Below are 22,013 nucleotides of genomic sequence, written 5' to 3' on the forward strand. Positions count from 1 at the left end.
TCCCATATAAAGTATGCCACTTTTGAAAGATTATTATAAAAAGAAAAAACACAACAACCACATCCCAAATAAAACGACTCCCTTTATTTTGCATGACCGCTCCTACCTATAAAGGTCCCATGCCGTGTGGCTCATGCGTCGACAAACTAATCACTGATTGAAAAGTGGCTTTAAAAAAGTTAGAGGGCACCTTGTTTCTGATGTTCGAGTGCACTGATTATATAGAGTTATGTTACACAGGAGAAGAAGAGTATATAAACTAAGATGTACCATGTATACATAGTTATTGTAAGTAACATGGAGGAAACCAGTAAAATGTGAGCCTGTCTGCAGAGAAAACAAACTCCCTTGTCTCAGAGACCTTGTGGTTGAGGGTTTACGGGGCTGTGGGATTCTTTGGATAAAGATCTTAAAGATGCCTGGAAAGCTGTGGTTTAGGAGCACGTCAGGAGGTGTCCATCGTGGATGGAGTTCAAGAAAGCTCTTACTCGCTTACATTACTGAGAGAGACGGTCTATCTGCTGAGGTCACCGCTGCCTGCCCTGGGTCTTAAGGAATGCTACTCTGGGGATATCCCGAATCAACAGAGAAAGCTAGACCTCCGACAGAGGATTTAGCTTTGAAAGAGATTTGCGAGTGCCTGTAGATACAGGTCGACCCTCCTTGCGGTGCCCCGCACAATGACGTTATTCTCAGAGAGGGGGTGATGTAATCTGAAGACATCTCATTTACAGCAACCGCAGAGCCCGCAGGAAGTAATTACAGCTGCTCTCACTGCCATCCACTCAAAACAGTGGGGTCTTTGTGCAACAACCTTATCCAGGGACTTGCATCCATGATAGACACTTTGCTCATACCCCCTTTAATACGCCCTCTGTCCATCTGACACCTTAATTCAGATCCCTCCAATGTTTGCTTAACAGCCAGAAGTGTTGACCAAACTTGACACCTTAATAAAGGGCCCTCAAACCACACACGCACGGTGTTGTATGTTATTCTTCTGTGCATATATATTTATATAAACCAGTTTGGTTATACAGTTACCTTGAACTCAGGACACACTTACCAGTTCCCCATAATGCTTCATGGCAAACTCTAAGACACCAGAGGCTGCCTCGGGCTGCTGGAGCTTATTGTTAATGCTGGGGGGAGACAGAAGAGGAGAATGAGTAAATGAGATTCCCTCCTGTAAAAGTACACGTTATTTCATAACATAGCGAGACAGGCATTCAGAGAGGTGGAAGGCCGCCGAGCAGTTACGTAATCAGCAATAATGCAGAACAATCCCAGCAACGCAGTAGAATGTTATTCTATAGAAGCACGAATACCGAGGTCAGAGAAATAAACAGAGAACAGGCAGCAAGCGGCAGAGTGTAAGCTCTTGTGAGCAAGGTCCTTGCTACCGTTTACATATAAATGCATCTCAGATGCTACATTAGACCACACTGTGTAGCATAATCCTACTCTTATTAGCAATTATAGTATATAACAGTGATATGCTATAAAAATGAATATTAAAATAGTTGGGTTGGTTTTTTTTTTAAAGATTTACAATGAACAGAACTAAACGTTACTAAACTGCGGGTTTGAAAAAGTGGAGATGTTGCCAATAGCAACCAGATACTAGTTTATTTAGTACATTCTACAAAATGACAGCTAGAATCTGATTGGTTGCTATAGGCAACATCACCAATTTTTCAAACCCACAGTTTAGTAAATATACACAAGCAAAAACTCTAATACATCATGAAGGAGTCAAGTGTCAGCTCATAGGGCAAGTGGTAAGAACCAGAAACCAATCTTTCATCATGATGCTGGGCGTATGAAATCCATAACAAATTGCTGCTATTTATTTACTCATAAAAAGTGCAGACATGTTTGCAACAATGTACGTACAAAGGTAAAATGTCAGTATTAGTGTGAGCGGATATTAGCTAGTCTGCATGTATGAACCCAATAAGGGACGTCTCTGTGTATTCAGATACTAGGATAAGACTGCCGGCCTATGGAACACTGTTTCTACCTGACCCTATCATTCCACAAAGCAGCATTTCCATGTGGTTGTATTGCCTGACAGGCAGCCTGCTCCTTTACACTGACAGCCTGTAAGATGAACTCATTCCGCTCTCCGCGGCCTGTCATACAATCTACTGGAATCTACTGGATTAGGCAGGTGAGAATTAGACTGAACCCACGCAGCTGGAAATAAAGTGGAATTATTTTGAAAATATTTTTTTTTCCCCTTCAAATGAACAGGTGTTGTAGGTCTAATGTTTACGAATAAAAACAATTTTACCATTATGGTCATCCATAAGAGAGATTGAATTTGCTGTAACTCGTCAGATTAAACAGCGTGACGGATGTGTCCTGAGCTTAGGGACTTTATGCAAAGCAGACAGGAACAACAGATCTCTTCATATAACTTTCCAGCCTAATCCCTCCAAAACCACATTACCAACCACTTCATTTTTCCTCCCCATCAGACACAGGTGACAATGTACGAGTCGACTACGGTTATAGAGGAAGTCACTTTCGCTGAAATACGCGCAGAAACGTCTCATCCGAGACCAGAAGGTAAGTCGGGCACATTGGTGGGCGCTGGGAAGACGATCCAGACGCAGCTTAAGTAGTGCTCATTGGCTACGTAACAAGTCCTCCTTTGTGTGCGTTTAAACTCAGGAACGGATAGAAGGAAACTCCTCTTTTACAATATGTGAATTAATAATAGAAAAGGAAAAAACATACTAAAACAAAACTACCTTATTTCCTATGGCTCACGTTGTGAATAAGATCAAACATGAATTCACAAAAGTAGGAAACTGTTTGCTTTTTATTTTATAATATTCCAAGAGACCATGAATGAAAATCACAACTCCAAGGAATAACAGGACAATGCACATCTCTGTCTCCCATCTATGAATGTCATATTTTCCATTTAGCAAATATAAAGCTAGCAAAAATAACAAACAAGTCTAACATTGGTCAGTAAATACATACAAGTATCCATCCCTCTGGGGCACTAACAGCTCACGGAGACATCCCAAACAGTGGCTCCTTTGTTATGAAAGCTCCAATGGGAAGAGCTAGCCAACTAGGACGCTGGGATCTGCTGCAGCTTTCTATTTAAGTCACATAAAAGGCACTTTACCTATTTTTTTTTCCCATCTTAAATACGGACAAGAACAGTTCTCTGAAAATATTAAGGCTCCGATTTAATTTCCTCCATGAATTCAACATGTGTACAATTAAAACAGACAAATGCAATTTATCAAGCACGGAAGCTTACAGCACAAACCACGTTTCTGCGGTTTGTAAAACGAAATGTCAGAATGCGAGACAGGCCGCAGCTCAATGAGACACAGATCTGATGTGCTCAGGACGGCTGGAGAGAGGAAGAAGGGAGTATTTATAATGATTTAGACTCTGGTGTGGGAAACCTGCCATGTGTTAGTGAGACCTCCAGATACTAATGTTGATAAGTGCACGGCACAGTCTCACATCTGGGTCTTTAATCTACAAGCTCCACGATTCAATCTACAGCAATCACACTGTGCAAATCTCCCCCACATAAAGAGCTGTCTCTTCCCATTTATTGGCCGCTCTGCGGTTCAGGAGCTCGACACTTGAGTGAAGGAGACCGCAGACCAGCAGGTTATATTTATTTACACTACACCAGGGGAGAGAGCCAATGTCAAACATTAGATTTCCTTCTCTTGAGAGGCTGCCTGAAAGGAGCTCTCACATCTGCAGCCCAGACGTGCAGGCTGTGCGAAGGGGCTTAGCCTGCCTCTCGTCAGCTCTCCCTGGAGGTGTGATATTATGGTACATGGGTGCCAGGACAATAGAACGCTTGTGCGATAGCAGCTGAAGCAGGGTTAGGGGGACCCCAGCCAAAACCTCAAAAGAAACATGAAAGTGAGAAAAGTACAAGGAGAGAATTAAGGCACCTTTTAACCTCCTCCTCATGTTACATAAACCCACACAATGAGCTTTAATGACAGTATTATTAGGCACTCCTATGACCTGCCATGGGAATCACAGTACATGACGCCTTGCGTGATTGGGAAGTACAGATATAGCGGGATAAAGAGCGCCCCTAGAAGGTTTGTCTATCGCAGCATGGGTGCGGCACTAAACATGGGAGCTTAAGCCTTACTGACAATTATACTTCTCCTTAGTACATTAAAAAATTATACACACAATATATACATACACACAATATATACATACACACAAGCACGCATTAAAAAAAAAATAGAAAAAATAAAAATGAGCCATTGCCGACACATCGGAGGTAGCCATTTGTTGGCTATACAGATATTTACACACACAATATATTGAGCCGATTGCTCGACAAGCAATCAGCTCAATTCCTTCCCACTACCCTCTGACACCCTCTCTTCATTTGACCCCACAAATGAAGAGGAGATTTCTACTCTCTTATCTTCCTACTCTACCTCCTGTCCTCTTGATCCTATTCCCTCACAAATTGGTAGATCCCTGTCTCCTGTTCTCACTCTCTACTGGCATCTTTCCATCACTATACAAGCATGCAGTGATTACTCCTATGCTAAAAAAACAAAACTACGACCCAAACGCTTTCTCAAATTACCGTCCCATCTCTCAGCTCCCTTGCCCCTCCAAGCTTCTAGAGAGACTTGCCTACACTCGCCTTCTTTCCGCAAACAACCTGTTGGATCCTCTTCAGTCTGGCTTTCGTTCTCAACACTCCACAGAGACTGCGCTGACCAAGGTTGTCAATGATCTGGTCACTGCTAAAACTGAACGCCATTACTCTCTCCTAATTCTCCTGGATCTCTCGGCTGCATTTGACACCGTTGACCACTCTCTTCTCATACAAACGCTGCAATCCCTAGGGCTTCAAGACACTGTTCTATCCTGGTTCTCATCCTACCTCTCTAATCGCTCTTTCACTGTTAATTTCTCTGGAGCCACCTCTGCTCCGCTTCCCCCATCAGTTGGAGTACCACAAGGCTCAGTGCTAGGTCCTCTGCTGTTCTCTATCTATACCGCTTCTCTTGGAAATCTAATAAGTTCCTTTCAGTATCATCTCTATGCGGATGATACCCAAATCTATCTATCCTCTCCTGATCTCTCGACATCTCTGTTGTCCCGTGTAACTGACTGTCTTTCTGCCATTTCATCTTGGGTGTCCTCTCGCCAACTCAAACTTAATCTTTCTAAAACAGAGTTAATAATATTCCCACCCGCCAACAAGAGCATACCTGACATTTCTATCTCTGTTGATAACATGACCATAAATCCCACCCCACAAGCTCGCTGCCTAGGTGTAATCCTTGACTCACACCTATCCTTTGTTCCCCACATTGCCTCTATATCTAAATCATGTTACATACATCTAAAGAACACTTCCAGAATCTGCACATATCTCACGCAAGACACTGCTAAAACCTTAATTCATGCACTTATCTCCCGCATTGACTATTGCAATTCCCTCCTTACTGGTCTTCCCAAAAACAGACTCAAACCCCTACAATCTATTTTGCATGCTGCGGCAAGACTGATTTTCCTTGGAAATCGTTATTCCTCTGTTGAATCACTCTATATGTCTACACTGGCTGCCTGTCTTCTACCGAATCCAATATAAAATACTTTTACTAACCTACAAGGCCACCAACAAAGCTGCACCAACATACATCTCCTCTCTTGTCTCAAAACATCTCCCAACTCGGCAACTCTGTTCTGCAAAAGATCTGCGTCTCTCATCCACCCTCATTACATCATCCTATTCCCGGTTACAGGACTTTTTTCGGGCTGCACCCACTCTATGGAACTCTCTCCCTCGCACAATAAGACTCTCCTCTGGTCTACAAACTTTCAAGCGTTCTCTGAAAACGACCTATTCAGACAAGCTTATAATATTCCTCACCCACCCTCTTAACCTCACTACCTTTAGCCTGTTACACAATTTCACACAAGACAACTACCCCCTGACCAACATTGTTGTGTGACAGGATCATTTAGCTTATGAGTCACTTTTACCTTTGCAGTCTGGCTGGGCCAAGATGCAAAATGTAGACTTAACCTCATGTGTCAATCTCCCATTGTCCCATAGATTGTAAGCTTGCGAGCAGGGCCTTCTCACCTGTCTGTTTTACACAGTTTGTTTATTAGTTTATTATGTTTGTCCCCAATCGTAAAGCGCTACGGAATATGTTGGCGCTATATAAATAAATGATGATGATGATATTTATGAGAATGCAGCCTATCAAATAACTAGAAACTAGTGACTCCGAGGACTGATACTGTGATCTAAAAAAATTGGCTATGCCCACAAAATGCCCACTGCGTCATTGGCACACTCCAAACTAACAATCATCAGATTTTAAAGAGAGGAAAGGCACTTTTGAACCTTCCCCCATTTCAGACAGATACCTCTAAGCTCTTTGCATTCGCTCATACTGTGTCTCACTAACAGCCATCTAGCCTGCAGGGGGCAGTGTAGCTGTCACAGAGTATAAAGATTGAGTTGGCCTACACTAAACCTCCCCATAGAGGCAATTCCACCTGTTAATTATACAGTGAAACCGCTTCTCAGTTCAACCTATAATACTGATAAGAATGAACGAGTAGATGTATTTCACTACTTCATATACACATTTTGGAGGCTTGGGTTAAGGAGACGAGAAGGCAGCAAATCCTCTGAGATACAGATTGCTCCAAATGTTAGATTTTGTTTGGCGATTGTTGCACTGTCAATGGCCAACTTAAAGCAAGTACTTAGGTTCTCCAATAAGCTATCGCCAGCAACGTAACTTATTCAGAGAAAAATGTTTGTGGTATTCAAATTATTCAGTTCCATTCAGAGGGACAAAAAATATACATATAAAAAAAAAAAAATTCTCCAGTAACTCTGCTTAGCTCATTAGAGAGATGAGGCTTCATACAGAAAATTAGCTCAATAGTGGACAGAGGATGCAAATTAGGTCCAGTCGTTTCCACAATCTAAGGTTTTACACAAATTTGGCTTAAACCAATTAAATTGACCAACCCCATTGCAGTTTATCACAGAGATAGGCTGTTTAGTAATAAATGAGTAACCCCGACTACATAGCGGATTGTCATAGAGACCTTTAATATAGACCTGTTCCTAGTATCATTCTTAGTTAGGGTCTTCGGATGTTATGGTGTTACATTTTAACTGTGTGTTCTATTGTAATAGACATGGATTGGTGTTGATTGTTCTTTTTAAATCATTAATAAACTACCTTGAGATTTTACACCATGTGGACATGGAAATATCCCAGTGAACCAGCAGCAGGAAAATATTTAAAAAAAAAAAAGTAGTCTTCATTTTATAGAAGCCACTGATTTTTTGGTGCTTTTTGGTATGTATTAAAAAAGTTGGAGAACATTTATAAAAACGGATGCAAAGAAGAAAGATGGTTTTGCTCAAATCACACATTTGACTAGTTGCTGTAGAGGACAAAATATTTTTCTTTAGCACCAGTTTCCATAAATGCCTACCCTATTAAATAGAGGGTGCTCCCTGTGCCAATGCTATGTTCTAAAGTTGGGAAGCACGGTGGCTCAGTGGTTAGCACTTCTACCTCACAGCGCTGGGGTCATGAGTTCGAATCCCGACCATGGCCTTATCTGTGTGGAGTTTGCATGTTCTCCCTGTGTTTGCGTGGGTTTCCTCCGGGTGCTCCGGTTTCCTCTCACATTCCAAACACATTAGTAGGTTAATTGGCTGCTATCAAAATTGACCCTAGTCTCTCTCTGTCTGTCTGTGTGTCTGTGTGTGTGTGTGTGTGGGAACTTAGACTGTAAGCTCCAATGGGGCAGGGACTGATGCGAGTGAATTCTTTGTACAGCGCTGCGGTATCCGTGCTATATAAATAAATGGTGATGATGAAAGTTATATCTTTGCAAAGTCAATCAAGTATTCTACAGTTAAATTATAGTATAACCACTAGGGGAGCTGTTCAACTGGAGCCTAGAAAAAAAATATTTTGGTAAAGCTTATATGCCCTGCTGAGACTCTTACAAAATCCATCTCTTTATCCTTTATAGTGCTCTCCTGTGCATTGCAGCAGTACATTTAAATCATCGAGTAAATATTTTTTTTGCGTTTCCTCTGGAACAAGACCCAGAGCTGCAATGCAGCGGTAGCCACAGAGCTCTGCTGTACCCTAAGGCAAGGGTAATAAGCGGACCTGCCCGATGATATAAACGCAGAATCAATGATTGGTAGTTTTGTCTGAAAACCCCAAATGGCTATTCAATGGCTCCAATAAGAAAAGAAAAAAAAAAAAAGGTTGAAACAGGCGGAATATTTAAGGACTTTAAATTTGTTGCAGCTGCTATGAAAATTAAGAAAACAAAAGAGCTTGGTAAGAAAATGATGAAAAGAGTATCCGAAAGTTCCAAAACATCAAGAACAATCCCAGGGCAGCCTCTTCGGTCGTCTATGAAAAGATAATTCAGCAGCCGCCACACGATGTACATGGCAAGTATATGGTCTAGGGAGTTACATAATGGACGTACTTAAGACTTAACGACTTCCTCTCTAATTTCCAGAAAACCGTTTATTTCTCCAACACGGGGCACCAGCTTCTTCCACGTGATGACTAATCCTGCAAAGCTTCTACTCTCTGGCAGAAGATTGTTAAAAGGTTAATGAATGCCCCCCACCAGCCCCCCCTCATTCCCCATCCAATCACTGATCTGCCTCGTGGGACATGTGATAGAAACCACCAGCAGCACAAGGTGTTTTACAATGTAAGAATCTGGGGGGGTTGTTTGCTACCGGTTACTTCCAGTGCAGACCCCGATTTTTTGTTTTTGATTTATTTTTATTTTTTTAAATTTATTTATTTTTGGTTCCTTTTATCCCCCTTTTTCTCCGCACACCTCCCTCTCACTATGGACTTTTCCCCCCTTCTTTGTGCTCACATTCTTACGAGATGAGGGGACTGTTTTTCAGCTGGCGTCAGAAGGAGGATAGGACCCGGGGGACCAGTATTCCTGTAGGGCGGGGTGGCCAAATCCGCTTGTTATGGTGTTTCTGCCAGTGTCAGAAAGGCAGCAGATGCCGCCAGATGGCGTGAAATTCGGAGGCTTAATTGTAGCTACTTTTCCATAATATTACCCTCCTGTCTTCTATTTGAAGTCTCCATAGAAATGTCACAGTCCCTCTATGCGTAGCAGCTTGCTGTGTGCTGCCAGACAGACATGCTGGAGATGCACATCCCATTGAATGCTAGAATTGTTGCACGCTAGTGCTAAAGACAACAGGTCACCGTAGTGACTGCTGGGTTGTTGTCCAAGAAGCAAAAGACAAACATCAAAGGCTTTCACACGATCGGAGTGTAAAGAGAAATTCAGTCTTAATGCAATAGGATGATGTCACCTGGGGAAGCTTCAATGATTCTTTCCAATCTGTACCCTGCACATTCCTGACCCCTACAGCTGGTTACTGTGTGCCCCTCACTATGTACAAAAGGGTTAACACCGATTGCGTTGCTGTTGAAAGATTATACTACTGGGATACAGATGCAAGGTCTGGCCAAGCCCCACCCCTAGTTTTGGTACGTCTGGAGGAATGGAGCAGGCAGGCTGGCACCTGGTGAGGAGGAGGAGACGAGCTGGGGTGGGAGGGTGAGCGAGGAAGGAGATGGAGATATTTAAGATGCTGCAAAAGTTTCATTCTTCAGATCAGAGAAACAGAGAGAGCAAATCAGTCACTTTCTGCATAAAAACCCCTCAGCTCCAACAGAACATTCATAAAAGACAGCAGCTACCAAACCCAGGAGGAAGACTTCATTCTGCACAGATACCTGCGTTCGCTTTGTCACCATGAACATCCGATCGTTCGCCTGCATCATGTTTGCATTCTCTCTAGGAGCTTCCCCTGCCCTGTCGCAGAAAGCTCCCAAGAAAAAGCCCACTGGCCTTAACGGGCCGCTGAAGGCCAACAGCTGCTGTGAAGAGGTGAAAGGTCTGAAGGTCCAAATCGCCAACCTCAGCAGCCAGCTGGAGGAGCTGAGCAAGAAGCAGCAGACGGACTGGGTGAACGTGGTCATGCAGGTGATGCAGCTGGAGGGCAGCTACAAGCAGATAGAGACGCGCCTGACGGACGCGGAGGAGAAATACTCGGAGATGGACAACCAGATACAGATCACACGGCTGGCAGCCCAGACGCAGCCTCAGACCACGGCAGGTAAGAGGATGCACTCGCAATTACATCTAGCTCAGAGTAATTAACGATCCTTGTAAGTGTAGCACACAGCCCAGGTGACAGTTGCTTAGCACGGACATCAACACACGAACAAACACACAAGCTCCCTTTAAATCATTTTCCAGCAGAAACTTGTCTCTCCGCTGTGCCAGTACAATTTCCCAGCCTCGTCCGTGACATCGCATGCACAGAAGATGCACAGGACCCCCCCCCCCCTCTTCCCACAGCTCGGATTAGTGTCAGAAAATTGTAAAACAAATCTCAGACTCTGCAATCCCTCGGGGTAATCAAAGAGCTCTGACTTCTATCGAGGCTTAAAAAAGCAGAGACACCGACACCAAGGGATGTGAGGGATTTGCAGACACGTGGGTGGAAGAGACACACTTCACTTAGAGCAGGAGGTAGAACGATCCGACGCTGGATTTCTACAGGGGGCAGGATGCTTACGATGATCTTCGTAGTAAGAAATTCCGCAGGTGTCCAAAGAGAGGGGCAAAGACAGATTTTGACAGGCAGGTAAACATAAATCTGCACTCCAAGTATGGATGCCCGCAGGCAGGCTACAGGTGCTCTTAACACTTTTATTATTGCTGCTAACAACTTGTCTGAGATATGTAAATGATTTACAACATTGAGTAGTTACATCTTATAAGTCCTGGAGAGATATAGGAAAGAATTTGAAATGCGCACAAACTATTCTCAGAAGCTTATTTTCTTATTAAATATTTCTCATTTAACAGATGCCGTTTACGACTGCTCATCACTCTACCAGAAGAACTACAAGATATCGGGCGTCTACAAGTTGCCTGCGGATGAGTTTTTGGGGAGTGCAGAACTGGAGGTAAAACATATTCCAAATAGTTCTTGCTCTTTGTTTTTTTTTTTTGTTTGTTTTTAACGCCGAGATTACATATAACTATATTTTTTAGACAGCAGTGTTCAGCATTGTTGCCTCACACCACTGAGGTCATGAATTGGACTTCAGCCAGGGCCCTGGCGTTTGTATGATCTCCCCGTGTTTGCGTTGGTTTGTTCCGGGTACTTCAGTTTCCTCTGTACTGCGCGGCGTAATAGGATTGTCACTATGTAAATAAACCATAATATCATCTCTGCCCATTTCTATCACCATCAGGTTTTCTGCGACATGGAGACCCAAGGAGGTGGCTGGACTCTTATACAGAGGCGGAAGGTCGGTCTGACCTCGTTCAACAGAGAGTGGAAGCAGTATCGCGACGGCTTTGGCACCATTCGGGGAGACTTCTGGCTGGGAAACGAGAACATTTATCGCCTGACTCGCAGACCGACGGTCCTGAGAGTAGAACTTGAGGTGAATATACTGTGCACCCCCAGAATCCGTTCATGCTATAAGTGGAACACGACTTCACCAAAATTCTTTCAAGACTTGGCAAATCAGTTGGGAGAACTAGACGGACAGGTCCATAGCACAGAAAATTAGACACGGTTGGAATATTGTTTTTATTTTTGGTGTAGTTAGATAAAGGAGTAGGGACTCTCTTACACTTTAGCGAAATCTGCCAACTGTTTAGTCCCAAATCTCCCCTATCCTTACGCTGCTCTCTGGCTCCCACGATTTGCCATCTCGAGAGCTTTTAAATGCTGAGATTCTCAAACAAACTGAAGGGCTATCTTCTGTTAAGAGGTTTACAAGTTTGTAAATTAATTTCTAATACTTTCTGTCTCCCACACTAGGACTGGGAAGGACGCGTCCGATATGCAGAATACGCTCAGTTCTCCATCGGTAATGAGCAAAACAGTTACCGTCTCTTCCTGGGCAACTACAGCGGAAACGCCGGCAGAGACTCCCTGCGCTACCACAACAACACTGCCTTCAGCACCAAGGACAAGGACAACGACAAGTGCCTGGACGACTGCGCTGGACTGCGCAAAGGTGAGCACGAGACACTCAATACATCAACATAACACTTCAATAAACCTATTTCACCTTCCTTGTGACGCTACACTTGCAAAATAATTTAGGAATAAACATTTGTTGCTAGTGTGCCAGACCTAGCTGCTTCTTAACCAACTGATAAAAAAACGACAACAAATAAGCAGATAAAATTAATGAGATAATTCAGCATTCAGAAGCCAGTCTGGGAAATAGAGGAGATAACAGGATATTATAAGGAGCTAGGGAAGATGTGCATTCATTGACTACAATAGCAATAACTACCAACCGCTAGAATATTTTTCTAAGCCCATTGGCTAAGAGTCTCTTTGGATTTTCCAGTTTTGTTTTGCGGACTGGGAATCCTGCGCTCTCCACTTTAGTGGACCCTGGGGTGTGATCACATATTTGCTTACAGGAGACCACATTGTACTAGACCGGGTTTGGCCAACCTGTGGCTCTCCAAGTGTTGTGACACTACAACTCCCAGCATGCTTTGCCAGTTATTGGCTGGCTATGTACAGGCGAAGCATGCCGGGGCTTGTAGTTCCACAGGTTGGCCAGGCCTGTACTAGACCAATAGAAGATTATTGCTGAGCGGTTGCTATGGGAAACTGCCCTTTTGCAGCAAGTTAGCAAATCTCCATGTTGCTATGCTTAAGTGAAGTAACTTGACGCTACATTTCCTACAGGCGGCTACTGGTACAACTGCTGCACAGACTCAAACCTCAATGGCATCTTCTACCGCAACGGCGACCACATCAAGCACACAGACGGCATCAGCTGGTACGGCTGGCATGGGTCTACCTATTCTCTGAGGCGGGTGGAGATGAAAATACGAGCTCAGGATGTCCAGCCTTGAGGGAGAACGCCATCCACTGAGCAGCCAATGACCTCAACACCAGCAGTAGCGCCTTCACCAGGCGTAATCCTACTTCCTTTCTTTTCTTGTAGAGACTGCCTGCACTGTGTATACAAACAGCTAGTCCCAATGACTCGATAGGCTGAACAACGGGGGGCAGCAATTAGGAAGCCTATAACTGGCGGCTCATTGGGCTGATGATGTAATAATTAATAATAATCTACGACCACTGCGCTCATGCACAGGTAATCCTGTGATCTCTTAGTGACAGACACACAATTACCCTTAAATCCTCCCTAGAGAGGAAACCGGGAAGTGAACGGCAGAAAGATGAACACACTGAACAAAACACAGCTAGAGGGATAACGGATGTATTTATAAGGGGAACCAATCCCTAAGTCAACCACTAGGGGCAGCTGCAGCCCTATTTATCCCTGACCAGAGAGACACTATGGAGAGAGTTTGTACATAGATCATTCCCCGCGATGTGATTGCTTTAGGATACTGTAAAGTCTATTTTTATTTGCTTCATGAAACTGGAAAGAAAAAGTTATACTGTTGGCTTAAAGAGCCCAATAATAAAAGTTTTGTTTTTTTTGTAAAATACTTGTGTCTGATTTTCTGTATCCGCAAAATGTAATGAATCACCATATACAAGGCAGAAAAATAACTACTGTACAGTTATAGTTTGTAAAGTGTATTATACATAAATACTTCCACATGAAACAATAGCACAATCTACACATCTCTGCAAAGCTATTTGTCCACTACCAACTTATAAACTATTAATCGGGATTTAATATAAGATTTTATACAGTTTCTTAACCATTATATATTTTAAAAATAATACACAAATCAGCGGTAAAAGAAATTACATAATCAATAAAGAAAAACAATAGTTAAAGCTAATGCCCGATGAAATTGGATAACGGTCATAAAAAAAGCACTGGGGGTGTTTGAGGCTTACAGATGTTCACATATTTCAAAATAGGCGAACAATAATATAGGTTCCAGACATAAGTCTGTTCATTGTAAAGAAAATACAGAAGACGGTGATCATGCCCTAAAAGATCATGAATCTGACGCAACACTAGGGGCGGGGGGGGATCAGTAGACTGCGACAACTGGGGAGTCGAGGGGGGGGGGGGGATCAGTAGACTGCGACAACTGGGGAGTCGGGCGGGGATCAGTAGACTGCGACAACTGGGGAGTCACGGGGATCAGTAGACTGCGACAACTGGGGAGTCGGGCGGGGATCAGTAGACTGCGACAACTGGGGAGTCACGGGGATCAGTAGACTGCGACAACTGGGGAGTCACGGGGATCAGTAGACTGCGACAACTGGGGAGCCACGGGGATCAGTAGACTGCGACAACTGGGGAGCCACGGGGATCAGTAGACTGCGACAACTGGGGAGCCACGGGGATCAGTAGACTGCGACAACTGGGGAGCCACGGGGATCAGTAGACTGCGACAACTGGGGAGCCACGGGGATCAGTAGACTGCGACAACTGGGGAGCCACGGGGATCAGTAGACTGCGACAACTGGGGAGCCACGGGGATCAGTAGACTGCGACAACTGGGGAGCCACGGGGATCAATAGACTGCGACAACTGGGGAGCCACGGGGATCAATAGACTGTGACAACTGGGGAGCCACGGGGATCAGTAGACTGCGACAACTGGGGAGCCACGGGGATCAGTAGACTGCGACAACTGGGGAGCCACGGGGATCAGTAGACTGCGACAACTGGGGAGCCACGGGGATCAGTAGACTGCGACAACTGGGGAGCCACGGGGATCAGTAGACTGCGACAACTGGGGAGCCACGGGGATCAGTAGACTGCGACAACTGGGGAGTCACGGGGATCAGTAGACTGCGACAACTGGGGAGTCACGGGGATCAGTAGACTGCGACAACTGGGGAGTCACGGGGATCAGTAGACTGCGACAACTGGGGAGTCACGGGGATCAGTAGACTGCGACAACTGGGGAGTCGGGGGGGGGATCAGTAGACTGCGACAACTGGGGAGTCACGGGGATCAGTAGACTGTGACAACTGGGGAGTCACGGGGATCAGTAGACTGTGACAACTGGGGAGTCACGGGGATCAGTAGACTGTGACAACTGGGGAGTCACGGGGATCAGTAGACTGTGACAACTGGGGAGTCACGGGGATCAGTAGACTGTGACAACTGGGGAGTCACGGGGATCAGTAGACTGTGACAACTGGGGAGTCACGGGGATCAGTAGACTGTGACAACTGGGGAGTCACGGGGATCAGTAGACTGTGACAACTGGGGAGTCACGGGGATCAGTAGACTGTGACAACTGGGGACTCTATAATAGGAAACAGGAAGGAACGGAATGTATGAAGTTACCATTACTGTATGTTTCTCCTAAAAAAGAACTACAGTAACGAGGGGTCAAATGTCACAATGTAGATCACACATGCAAAAAAAAAAATGCACATACTACCTCAACAATGCCCAAATCCCCCGGGCCCTCACTCCTTACCTGATGAGGGACTCCAAAATAGATGGTGAAGCTCCTTTCTGGAACTCCAGCTCTTTGTAATGGAGAGCTTTGGCATAGGCTCGGCACTTAGATGCCCTTTCTCCAAGAAGTACCACTCCATTGTCATCTCGTAATGGCAAGGGGCCCTAAAAAACAAACAGTTACAGGACAGCTGACAGAGAGAACTGTACAATGGCACAAAGTGAAAGTGGACCGACCACAAAACAAAGGATTTGGTCCTACAGCGTTAAAGGATAATTCCAGGCACATGGAACATTATAATTAACACCCTTCCTCCCACAATATGAAAAACAGAGAGGTCCTAAGTCAGGCAGCTCCCTCAGATTGGGAGAACTCAGCCCAGCATCAGATCATCTCAGACAGTCAACAACAGGGTTGAATGAGAAACGCAAACTCAACGCAATGTCTGAAGTTAAAATCTCAGAGGGTTGGGCAAGACCATGGCCCTTGAGGTTTGATTTTTAATTGAATGGGGCGTCCCCGAAGGTGTTGCACCTACTGTCATTAGCTATATTTTTGATGATAAGAGTGCCTTTCCTAACCCCCAGGGTGTTCTTCCGGACTGTGGTGGCCCAAGACATCTGCTAATTGGAGAGGGGCGGGAACTGGAGTTATAATTTAAAAACAGAAATATTGCAACACATTTTAATGCATTTTCTCTTGCAACAGAAAAGGTCATTATAGTCTATGTTAACTGACCTAGGACTTTTGCTAGCTGGACAGAACACGCAATGTATTTAGCAAAAGTTGCAGAAGGTGTAGCCGCGCCCCCCCCCCCCCCCCCCCGACAGTCTTCATGTGCTGCGGGACATGTTTTACTAGTTACAATTGGGGCAATGTTTCCTTTTATAAAGGATCTCTCATGCCCCGTGGTCCAGTGAAGAGGCTGCAGCAGCAGCTGATGGGGCTTCTAATCGTGCCTTCAAATGAACGAGGGCGACACACTGCCCCCTGGGAAATCCAGTAGGCACAGCGCCACACTGAGACTAAGGGTAGCAGTATCAGCAACAGGACCTCTATACTGGGTTATGGCTACAATCCCTACATGCTGATTTTGTCTTGGATGTGGCGCTATATTCCAGGGCAGTAACGCTGGAAAACACTTGCGGAAGGAGTTTTTACAATAAATCTCCTAGTGGCGCCAGTACAGAAAGACTGCTGAAACAGAGTACAATGCTAGAAGTGAGAACATGCTGCTGGCTGATTCACATGCAAGAAGAGAATCAACCTGGACTGGTTAAATATAGAGGCAGGATCACCCCCTACCAAAATGTGTGCGAAAACTGTACTAAAAAGGCAGAAACGCCACATGTAATGGGTGGCAGAGCAAGCCTATCCCTGTCAAATGAGACGATACATTAAAGTCATCTGCAATTTTAAAGTTTAGAGAGAACCACACGTAAAATGATTGGGCTGTCCATCAGGTCCTCACATACCTTATCGCTATGCTCCATAAACTCCGCCAGGTTCAGCAGGGTCTGTGTGACTTCCGCAATGTCCTGAGCGGTCAGGGCCATTTCAATGCTGCGGATCAGCTCATCCTGTTGATCTTCGTTCAGCTCGGACCAGCAGGAGAGGAAGGCCGCGTTAAACAGATCTCTGCAGCCAAACGGAAGAGACAAACATTCAGTCCCATAAAGAGACATCTATTTATATCGCCAGAATAAGACGTGGAAGCAGAGCACCCACCTGGCCAGCGGATTGTAAGCCTGCGCCAAAGACCAACACGAGCGAAGGGCGGGCGAGGAGGAATCTTTAAGCAGCTCCACGCTGAGCCGTCTCAGCCACTCTAGCCAATCGTCTTTGGAGACCCTGCGAGCTGCTCCCCAAGCCTGTGAAGTCAAGAAACCAAATATAATGTCTGGACTTTGAAGAGGACCTTTCCCTTACACACAGCGGATACAGTCATTTGTGGCCTGAATACTCAGCCTATCAATTCACCAGAAGTCAGTATCTCATGAATAGGACTCACTAATATACATTAGGCCGGTCTTCAGTGATGTCACCGCTTCCTAGCACACTGATAGGCTGCATGCTGGTTGAGCGCACAGGTAGGTGTAGGGGATAAGTCAACTAATACCACCAGACAAGGGTGGTTCCTGCCATACCTTCTGCAAATTAGTGGTGCTAACATGTAGTTTCTTCATCGGCCCGCTGTCCAAAGGCCCGCTGGAAAAAGTCTCTCCCTGGTTTCCTTTCAGGGCTCTATGCTGATAAATCAGTGGGTCCTCTTCCTCATCAGCAAGTGTGTACCCCTGTGTGAAGAGAGAAGCAACATGGTTGACATAAGTGAGGCAAAAGGATAAAAGTGACAGCCGCAACAGCATATAAAACAGTAGGCTGACTGTGTATGAAGCACACAGAGGTGCTAACGGGGGGGTGAGGGCAGGCAGGCACGAAGTATTTGTGTGGAGGTGTGAATAAGGCTCTGACCCAATCAGAGCTGAACTGCAGGTGGGGGGGGGGAGTGACTGTGTGAACCAATAGCTTCCTGCTGCATAGAAGTAGTTTCACAGGGGCCTGAGAATACTCTTGACAGGCCAAGAACTCACAGCCATTTATGGCTGCCAGACACACATGCGGAGTGTATCAGGAACCTTCTAAATTGAATTACGGGAGGGAGGCAATAGTGTTGGGAAGTTAATTATTTTTTTTTACCCGTGAGTCATTTGACTCAATACTTATGTTTTTTTAGCTGGACTACTCCTTAATCATCTACACTCCTCCTTTAAAACTAAACCCTGTTGTTATACATAGTTCACAGTCATCAAGAGCCCTGGGATTTGCTTAGACTGGTACGAAACTTGGCTGTTCTAAAGAAACGGCATGTTTAATCCAGATTGCTTTAAAAATCAAAAATAATTAAAGTAGCACCGCAACCAAATGTAAAATAACCCCTCTCCCTATTCACAAACACACACAGTTAGAATGGGGGAAGGTCCACTCAATGGAGATTTGTCAATAAGACAGGGACCCTAGTAGGTCTCCATAGTAGGGGAAGACAAAATTACTGGGGAAATGTTAGAGATTCATTCTTCTTTATAAAAATGCACTATGACCCCTGTCAGTAAAAATGTTGGATTGCTTTATCCAGCTGCATAAATGCAGATTGTCAACAGTTTCTCTGCCTTTGGTGCACTGCCTCCTAGTGGGTGGTGGAAGTAGTGACACTTTACAACACATCTGGAAAATGAAAACTTTTACTACCTTTAATATTCTGCATGTCAGGACTTCATAGCGCTGGTGTAGAATTCTGTGTTTCAGCAGCACCTTGTTCACCATTGGAATAAATATCTGGAACTGGAAACAGGAAAAAAAATACACATGTAAAACATCTGACATACTGCCTTTTCCTTTGATGTGAAGTATTCCAGATAGACGCTAACTAGGTGTCGTAAACCACTGCTAAATCCCCTGAATTGAGTGACAGACCACCAGGGCTCTTAGATATTCCACCCCCCATTTAAACCCCCTGCTCCAGTCACTGCAGTGTTAGGAATGGAGCGACTGTGAAAATGCAGGGGTCAGATATTGCCATTCTCACTCTAAGCAGCTGAGTGTCCACTGCAGGCTGAGGTGGGGGCCAGAGGCAGGGTGAGAGCAAATTAGAGGACCCTGTGTCCTGCTCTAGGGTACAGCCTCAATCTAGGAAATAAGGAATGGGGAACAATTAAACATAAATGTGATAAAATAAGACCTCTGTTCTCATGTAGAGGAGCACATAAGTGGACTAGGAGCAGAAGGAACGGGGGGGGGGGGGGTTTATAAGGAGAGGAGGGGGTCCTCTTCCCAGGATTAGCAGCCTATCCACCCGCTTCCTGCAGGAGGAGAACGCTTTGGGGTATTTCTCTCCAGCAGCTTTTATGGAAGTTATATGTAACCCCTTTGTTGTCCAGCTGAGCGAAAGCCATTGAACAGTTACAACCAAGAAGTCTGGTGTGCGTAGAAACCTTTCCCCAGCGGACTCCAATATCAACAGGTTTTAAACTTCCAACAAAAGTTTACGGTCAGCAATGGTTGAGGGATAAATCCATCGAAAACGCAAAATGTAGGTACCACGATCCTCAATCTCCTGCAACACCTTTACCATTCCGAGCAGGAGACCCTCTCTGCTGCTCAGAGGTACGGTCAAGATGCTACACAGAAAAGCTCCTCATTCATCCAAGAGAGAAGCAATGCCAGTAGGAGTTTGAGGAAAGCTCCAACCGAGCGAGAGAGGATCTTCTGCTGGGACTGTTAAAGGTCTTGCAGCAGTCAGATGATTGGGAAAACATAAGTGAGATTTTATTTAGAACACATTCGCACACAAAAATTATTTGTGACATTATCTTTCAGTTCTCCTCCACTGTATAAAAAGGGCACAGTAACAATTGTCAAATCACAACAATGTCCAATATGAAGATAGGGCCAAAGAATGTTTGTAATCTCTTTACCATGATAAACGGACAAAGTGCCAGGAAATGTTATAGTAATCTGATCACCATGGCAATCTTGTGCCATTCTCCGTAAGGACTGCTAGGAGACAGTACTGTAAGGGATGTTTAGGATATCTCTGTACCTTCTTCCCCAGCTGGAAGACCAATGAAGACAGTGTATCCATGGCGGTTTGTCTCAGCTCGGGGCTGACATCCAGCGTGCGAACGATAGGATGGATTATCCTGGAGGCGTAGTCTGTGAAATCCAGCGATTCGGTCAGGCGATCTACGGTCTCCAGAGCCACCCTGTGGAGAGAATGAGTATTGTCATCGAGACATCACTGGAGGGCAGGACAAGGTCCGGAGAGGTCTGACGAGGTGGGTCTGAGTGTAAACCTCTTCCATCTGGTTCTAAGGGAAGCAGTGCAGCCCTAAATCACTCGCCAACACTGACTTTTTGTCCTCCGGTAGGGGGACGTGGCTGGAGGGTGCGGGTCACAGTAAATTACGTCATTATAGCCCATCCACACAACAAAAGGCAACATTTTGTCAAGAGGGGGGTTCTTGGAGGGTTAGTCAAAATATTGCAATTCGCGTCATTGAGGCTCCTTAACTAAGAAGTGGGCAGTATGCAGGAGAATTACCTGGTCCTCCCAGGAAACCTACCCGGAATTACCCTAAACCAGCCCCATATGGACAGGAAATGCCACTTTACCATGTAACACCACCACCGCCCCTCTGAGTGACAGTCCCATCACTACTGCATATAATAGGGACAGGACTGTCCATGGCGTTTACACTGCAGGTCAGGCAGCGCCTAGTGCAGGAGAGGGAGCTAGCAGCACAAGTGCTTCTATTCCCAACAATACTTTTATCACTGTTCTATTTAAGCCACGAGTTCCTCTCCTGACTCAACCAAGAGTATACTTTATGCTAGCAGAGACAAACGCATATTCTCACAAATCGAGAGCTCAATAACAGAGCATCCATAGACTTTCCCGCATGTCTATTAGGAAAAAAGTCCATGTGACTGGTACTATGCTAGGAGAAGGGGCATGGCGTGAGGGGCATCTCAACATATCCCTAAGAATTAGCTCCCTGTGTTCTCGTGTATAGTGCTCCCTCTTTATAACGCTCCCTTGTAACTCCATCCTTGCACAAACTTCTGGGTATATTCGCTAAATACATTAAAAATATATTCATAGAAATATGAGAACTTTTTAGAACACTACCTTCACTATAATGCCAGTTTAAGTTTGTGGTTGGCAGTGTAAAGGGTGAGCCCTGTAATACTACTGCCATAGTACATCTAGCTATGCCTTAGTTGCTGGGAAGTAATACAGTGTCCCCTGTATGCCGACTGTCTGACTCTGACTGAGTTAAGCTTAAGTCTGCACTATGCATTCTCCCAAGCCAGCTTCCTCCATATGGCTCCGGAGGCAAACAGGGCACAGAGAAAAACAGCACAAGGCACTAGATAAACAAACACCAACCACCTAAGGCAACAGGTTCACTTTCAACTGTAACACACACACACACACACACACACACACACACACACACACATTTGTTTCTTTATCAGCTGGAATTTACTTGAATGATGCAAACACATTATCTGCAGACTTAACAGCTGAAAGCAAAACCATCTGTGCTTCTGCTAAACATAAACCAGAGGAATCACTCTCTAGGGTACATCGTACATTACTGACTGCAGAGAATGCATTTCTTGTCCACCGCTGCTTAACACCTACCAGTCCCCTACGTGCAGTCACAGCCGCTACAATGTGGGTCGAACCAATATTAGTCCCTGAAACCTCAGTGACATCACCAGTTTCTAGTGAATTCATGAACAGCCTTCTTAGGAAACTTGGCACAGTAAATAAAACAGCCCCTTTCTCTGTGAATATGTGATAGGTACTCTTCAAGGGAAGACAAATGAAGAAAGCATAGCAATGTAATAACTTGCTATTCCCTCATGGGCAGCATTATAGCAACACCTCCCACCAACATAACAGGATACTCTTTTCCCATTGCATTTATCTGCCACAAACTAATTCTTCTTGCT

At 44.9% G+C, this 22,013-nt stretch overlaps 2 protein-coding genes across 9 annotated transcripts in view; one reads left to right on the top strand and one right to left on the bottom strand.

The window, feature by feature from the left end:
* The window catches only part of MTOR (mechanistic target of rapamycin kinase), an 84,726-nt gene that overhangs the window by 41,586 nt on the left and 21,127 nt on the right, over positions 1–22,013 (bottom strand). For all 8 annotated transcript variants that reach the window (XM_075190201.1, XM_075190195.1, XM_075190200.1 and 5 more), the window contains exons 25-31: positions 20,092–20,254; positions 18,741–18,833; positions 17,642–17,788; positions 17,223–17,365; positions 16,970–17,132; positions 15,513–15,658; positions 1,067–1,142 (exon numbers count right to left, since the gene is read on the bottom strand). In XM_075190201.1, the coding sequence (XP_075046302.1) occupies positions 1,067–1,142; positions 15,513–15,658; positions 16,970–17,132; positions 17,223–17,365; positions 17,642–17,788; positions 18,741–18,833; positions 20,092–20,254 (931 nt within the window). The remainder of the gene's footprint in view (positions 1–1,066; positions 1,143–15,512; positions 15,659–16,969; positions 17,133–17,222; positions 17,366–17,641; positions 17,789–18,740; positions 18,834–20,091; positions 20,255–22,013) is intronic.
* Positions 9,172–13,564, top strand: ANGPTL7 (angiopoietin like 7). Its single transcript, XM_075190193.1, has 5 exons — positions 9,172–10,207; positions 10,966–11,066; positions 11,358–11,552; positions 11,936–12,134; positions 12,827–13,564. Exons 1-5 carry the CDS (start codon positions 9,844–9,846, stop codon positions 12,994–12,996), a joined length of 1,029 nt encoding a protein of 342 aa, XP_075046294.1. The 5' UTR covers positions 9,172–9,843; the 3' UTR covers positions 12,997–13,564.

This window comes from Mixophyes fleayi, chromosome 11 (assembly GCF_038048845.1).
Source record: "Mixophyes fleayi isolate aMixFle1 chromosome 11, aMixFle1.hap1, whole genome shotgun sequence".
Taxonomy (NCBI): Eukaryota; Metazoa; Chordata; class Amphibia; order Anura; family Limnodynastidae; genus Mixophyes; species Mixophyes fleayi.